Here is a 6036-nt window from a genome sequence, read left to right on the forward strand (position 1 = left end):
ACGAGATGGATTGACACAGTGGCTGCAATGATGGGCTTAGGTATAGCAAGGATCATGACACTGGCATGGGACCAGGCAGTGTTTCATTCTGTTGTACATACCAAACCAAACCAAACCAAACTCATTGCCGTTGAGTTGATTCAACTCATAGCGACCCTTCTTGGGTTTCCAAGGCTGTATGTCTAAGGAAGTAGATTGCCCAGTCTTCCTTCTGAGAAGTGGCTGATGGATCTGAACTGCCAGCCTCCTCATTAGCAGTCAAATGCCTTAGGCACTATGCCACCAGAGCTCCCCTGTTGTACATAGGGTTGCTATGAGCTGGAGCCAACTCGATGGCACCCAACAACAACAACAACAAAGGAGACTGCCAGATTATCTGATGAAGAAACCCAGGGCCAAGCTGTCAGTGCATTCAGAGGCTGTCCTTCCAGGGGCTTTCTGGAGCCAAGATGCCTGACCCGGAGGGAGAGACTCTCATGCTGGGGCCTGGGGTCTGGTGAGTTTTTGGGCAGGCCAGTGGAGGGCCATTTCTGCATAGGCTTTTCTCTCTCACCTCACTCAGCAACCTTGATGGCGCCCTTCTCCTCTGCCTGGGTGACCAGCTGGCCCTGATAGCCCTCCCATTCTGATGATCCATGTGATTCCCATTGCAACAGGCTCCTGAGCCAGATTATCAGATAGTAAGGAATAAGCAGGGCTCCTCTGCCCTCAATGGAAGAAGGCTCAGCTCCTTGGGTACACAAAAGCCACTGACCTGTGGCCCAGTAGGGTTGAGCGAGGGCTCCTCCTTTGGCTACAGCCATTTCTTTCTCTCCAGGGAACTTGCTTTCATAGTGAGCACTGAAATGCAAACAAGACCAGGTGAACCAGCATAGGCTGTTGGTTCTCCTGTCATCTCTGCCCCTCTGTAGTTCAAACATCCTTTTCCCCCAGATTTTGGCCAAATATAGTGAAAGATGTAGTGGCTGCTTCCACCACTGGACAAGCTACACTCTCCATGCCAGCTAGGCTTGATGCTCTGATGGGAAAATGCCAAAGACATCCTTCCCTCCACTACTCTACTCAGGTGGTTTCTTCTGCCTGGGATGACCTTCTCTCTGCTTTGTCCATGTCTGTTCATCTTTCAAGGCCCAGCTCCAGCCTCACATCCTTCAGGACATTGGCTCTCAATCTTGGCTTTAAAGACTGGTAGTGGCTGTGTCCCACCCCCCAGATCCTGTGGTGAGACCAGGTATCAGGACTTTTGAAAGCTCCCTAGAGTTTCTAATGTGCAGCCAAGATTGAGAATCACTGCTTAGTTTATTCTAGACTTCTCCAGCCCATGGTGGTCAACAACTCCTCTGCATCTCAGGACACTCTCTGATCACAGGTTACATTGCCTAAGAAGACTACAACTCCCTGTGGGGCAAGACCCAGGTCAGATGTGTCTGCATCTCTGTGGCACCTACCATCATTGTCACCCAAGTGTGCATGTTCTCTTGCTGGCTAAATTCAAGGGATCTCTGTGACTGGAAAATGGATGCAGACAGCACAGGCCACAGGAAGTAGATGGTTACCTGACTTCTGCCCTGTCTGGCCATTCCTGAGGGCCTGGGACTCAGCCCTTCCAGGAACGAAGATACCTAAAATCAACTTGGCTCTCAGAACCAGAGCAGAAACTCTGCCTGGAACCAGCCCATAGGCTATGATTGGTGAAAAGTTCTCTCCCTCTGCCTGCTGTTTTCATGACACATATGTAATCACAGATTAAATTTAGAGTTAGTCCACAGCCCCAGAGTTAGTGAGGGAAGAACAACACAGAGCAGTGGGATCTCCCTGGAAACTAAATACAGAAATTGAACCTTATTGTCCACAGTTTTCTGTAGTATGAGCTGCTGACGAAGTCCCACTCCTAACCTACAATCTGTTCAACACATCTCAGATCCTGGACTTGCTGTAGTTAGAATAAAAGCACCATACAACATTGGAACCAATGCTAACATTAGGCTGCCCCCTACTGGCCAAAGCAGTCTCTGCAGCCCAGGCCTCTTGGTGTTAAGGTGGAGGATAAGTGGATCTCAAAAGGCACAGAGGCAAGCAAGGGAGATCCTACTGATTTCAGGGATACCCTCTTCCAAGCTAGCTTGGAAACTGCTAACCTTATCCTCCCAATCCATTCCCAGTATCCCTAGACCTCAATACCTGGACAACACCTGGTTGTTGCTATGGTTGCTGTTGGCAATGTTGGCATTAGCATTATTGGTGTTGGCGTGAGCAAGAGGGTTGGTGCTTGGAACTTGAGAGAAGTCCTCCAAGAAGACAGGTGATTCCAGTTCCTCCATCTCTATCTCAGTAAACTGGAGGGGTCTCTGGTTGGCCATGACATGGGGCAGGGAGTTGGTCCTTTCCAGGAAGTTGTCTACCTGGCCAAATAGGCCTCCGGTTCTCTAGAGGCGAGGAGAAGAGTGGAAGAATTGAGATTAGGGACTAGATGATGAGGGATGGGACAGTGTTGTTGGGAAATGGTACTGGGAGACAAATTCTTTATGGTCAGAGGAGCATGAACTAAGCAGAAGAGACTGTCCCCACTATTAGGGAGTTCTCAATTTGATAGGGTAAAGAGGACATACTTGAGGGACCATGTAGAAAACACAGACATGCAGATAGGGAAATACAGTGTAGTGGAGAGAGCACTAAATGGGAAGACTGGAAAACAGGGTTCTAGTTCCACCTCTGAAACTAACTTGCTAAAATGATATTGGACATCACACATTATCTTTTTGGACTACTGTTTCCTCATGAATAACCTGAAAGTTTTAACTAGTTAGTCACTGTAGTTCTTCTAGTCCTAAAGTGTTCAGGGCTGAGACTGGGATAACTGGAAGCAGATGGAAAGTTTGATAATGACAGGTTTCCAGTAGATGTATTGTTGATCAGGAGTTGGGGAAGGAAGGATATGGTTTAGCAGAAGAAGATGAGAAAGGGTATATATTATATTTGACACCCCGAGTAGGTTAGGTCATTGGTTCTGAGTCCCAAGAGATGTGGGTAGTGAGGTAGAGAGGAGTATCTTCAGCTCCCAAATACCCCTCCTTTATTGTTGGGCTTCTGACCCTCCCTCTATGCTGGACTTTGCTGCTGGCTGTGCCTAGACCACTAGAGATGATCACGGCCCTCAATCACCCGGAATATCCCTTCTTCCATCGCAGCTTCCACCATAGCTCTCTCTAGCTCCTCCTCAGCTGTCAGGTCTCCTGAGATAGTGCGGCGGATCTCAGGGGCTGCCTCTTCCTCAATGGTCCGCAGTCCAGCCTGGGGATGGAGAAGAGAGTGATCCTTTCAGTTCAGGAGAGGAGCCCAGAACCCCTTCACACTGCCCACTCTCATTTCTAACCCTTGCAACCGGAGCCTCCCTGAAGCCCCAGCTCTGGCTCCCACCTGGGATCATTCAAGGTCCCAGGTTCTGTTCTGGCCTCTGGGATAGTCCACACCATCATTGTTCCCAAGGAGTCTTCTCTTGACTCCATGGGTGACATTTCATATACTCCCCAGGCTACCTGGTCAAAAAGTCTTTTTACTCAGTTGAATCTTCTAGTCAAATGATCTCTTTTGATTGCACATACTATTAATAATTTTTTTCTTATCTGCCCAATGGAAATGGGACAAATCAAAATCGGTACAAAATTGACAGCATGCAATGAAAACACAGCATCACTTCTGTAGCTTTCCTGTTCAAGATGCATATTCTAAATCTAGCATGAGTAAACATCAAAGTAACTCAAATTAAGAGAGATCCTGGCTTTCAATCTTCAAAAGTGTCAAAAGTCATGAAAGTTAAGGAAAGACCAAGGAACTGTTCTAGATGGAAAAGACTAAAGAGACATAACAACTAAATATATTGTGTAATTCTGCACTGGGTCCAAAGGTGGCTATAGAGGAGATTCTTGGGGTCACTGATGAAACTTGATGGGATCTGAGGATTAGATAGTAGTCATGTGTCATTGTCAGTTTTCTGATATTGATGATTATATAGGAGAGTGCCCTTGTTTTCAGGAAATATACACGACAATGTTTTGGGTTGATGTAACATCATGTTAGGAATCATTCTCAAATGGTTTGGAATAAAAAGGTTTTGTACTATATTTTATTATTTTTTTAAAGCATGAGATTGTTTCAAAATGAAAAATGCGATTGAAAAGGGTGTTTGAGCATGCAGCCTAAATGTATATATATTTTATGAATTTACTAACTATGTATATAGAGGGGGAAAAAAAACCAACAACAGATGAGATGAAATATCAAATTCCAAAGTTTTCTTTTCATGCCAGTGGATCTTCTTAAGGGATCTTCCCTTAGAGACCACTGTTCTTATCTAACTCAATTCTCTCATTTTAACAAATCCCATTTTCCTTGCTCCTATCACCCAGAGATGAAGTGTTCCCTTGAGGTTGAAAGGTCTTCCACTGATAGCCATCCAGAACTGTCATCTCATTTCCTCACTCCTTCCTGGTTCCCTCTTCCTTATGGGCTTCCATCATTGACCCCTCAAGGACGTGGAGAGGGAACTAGAGTCTGGAGACCTGAGGAGGCCCTTGGGCTCAAGTTGGGCTTACCTGGATCTGTACAACATCCTTCTTGGGCCGATATCCATAATACTCCTCTTGGCGCTTCATGAACTTCCGGAAGTGCTCTTGAATAAGGAACGTGGCATAAAACTTCCCCACAGTCACCTCATCATCTGCAGAAGGGCCAAAAAGGGATGTCCTGAGGGCCAGTAAATCTCACACTGGGTGCAGAGTGACAGCCAGGGTGCAGACAGGACTGGACACTGCAGGCCATCCCTTGCTAATTTGATCAGTGGGTAGTTTCTTCTACCTTGACACTGAGCTGCCCCAGTTGATGCCCATGGGGTCTGTCCAAGTTATTTACAGAGAGTCTGGGCTATTCTTAGAGTCTGGGCCATTCTCAGATTCCAGTAGAACTTCTTAGAGAATCCCTTGCCACATTTCCTCAGCTGCCTCTGGACTCCAGTCTCCCAAAGTAGCACCCACCTCCTATGGGAGGAATGACCTGGTCCAGGAGCTTCATGCTGGTTCTCTTCCAGATCTTCTTGATGATGGCCCTCAGCTCCTCATTGGCCTGCTCAAAGTTACCTGGGGGCAAGAGAAAAGCAGGAGTGACCCCAATGTCATCCAGGCCAAGTCAACTGTACTTGGTAAGGCCAATACTCCCTGAATCTCTCAGAGAGTCATTCATTCACACAACAAACCAAACACTGCCCAAGGGTTTCTTTTGTGGCAAGCACTGAGCTGGGGATGCGGAAAGGCAGGTCAAACCTTGAGTCATGTTCTCACTCCTAACAGCCTTCACTGCCAACGCCTGGAGTGTCTGTCTCTGAAGGTTGTCATCTCCTGCTCTCCCCGCTCTACTCGAGCAAGCCCTCAATTCCCCACTTCCTGTGGTCCACCCCAATAACCTTGGGCAGACTTCCTTCTCCTCTAACTTGGCTCTTCCCTGCCTCTTGGCCTTCCTCTCCTTGTCCTCCCAAGGAAAACTTCCCTGTGGCTGTCTCAGAAGCCTGCAGTGGTCCTGATGTGGAAATGGATAGTCTTGATGCAGATAGAGTGAGTGAGGGTTCTAAGACAACACCAAGACACCACCCTGATTCCTGCTCCTGACTGCCACCAATGCTGTCTTCCCAGCAGGCAGGGGCCTGCAGGTTTAGTGGAGTCAAGTATGGACTCCAATCAACCTGCCTGAGTACATTCTCTGCTTCTGCCCAGAGTCTAATCTCAGGACATATCCCCCACTCACATACTAATGGTGCTGCTTCTCTGGCCCTCTCAGACATAGCTGATGATTGTAGGAGTAGATTCCTAGTGGTCTTTGCCCTGTGGAGGATTCTAGAGCTCCCTCTGAGCTCTGAGTAGCAAAGGATTTGGTGGCCATGGTCTGGGCTCCTCCCGTTTTTCCTCCCAGGACTCTTTTTTTTTTTTTTTTTTATTGTGATTTGGGTGAAGATTTACAGAGCAAATTCACTTTCCATACAGCAGTTCA

The 6036-nt window shown here is 47.2% G+C and overlaps 1 protein-coding gene across 1 annotated transcript in view; it reads right to left on the reverse strand.

The window, feature by feature from the left end:
- CACNA1S (calcium voltage-gated channel subunit alpha1 S) overlaps window positions 1-6036 on the reverse strand; it is a 106641-nt gene that overhangs the window by 3931 nt on the left and 96674 nt on the right. Inside the window, exons 37-41 of the mRNA XM_007941104.1 lie at window positions 5031-5132; window positions 4593-4717; window positions 3163-3291; window positions 2182-2426; window positions 755-840 (exon numbers count right to left, since the gene is read on the reverse strand). Of these exons, the coding sequence (XP_007939295.1) occupies window positions 755-840; window positions 2182-2426; window positions 3163-3291; window positions 4593-4717; window positions 5031-5132 (687 nt within the window). The remainder of the gene's footprint in view (window positions 1-754; window positions 841-2181; window positions 2427-3162; window positions 3292-4592; window positions 4718-5030; window positions 5133-6036) is intronic.

This window comes from Orycteropus afer, unplaced genomic scaffold, assembly GCF_000298275.1.
Source record: "Orycteropus afer afer isolate SDZICR_OR568_19922 unplaced genomic scaffold, OryAfe1.0 scaffold00075, whole genome shotgun sequence".
NCBI lineage: Eukaryota > Metazoa > Chordata > Mammalia > Tubulidentata > Orycteropodidae > Orycteropus > Orycteropus afer.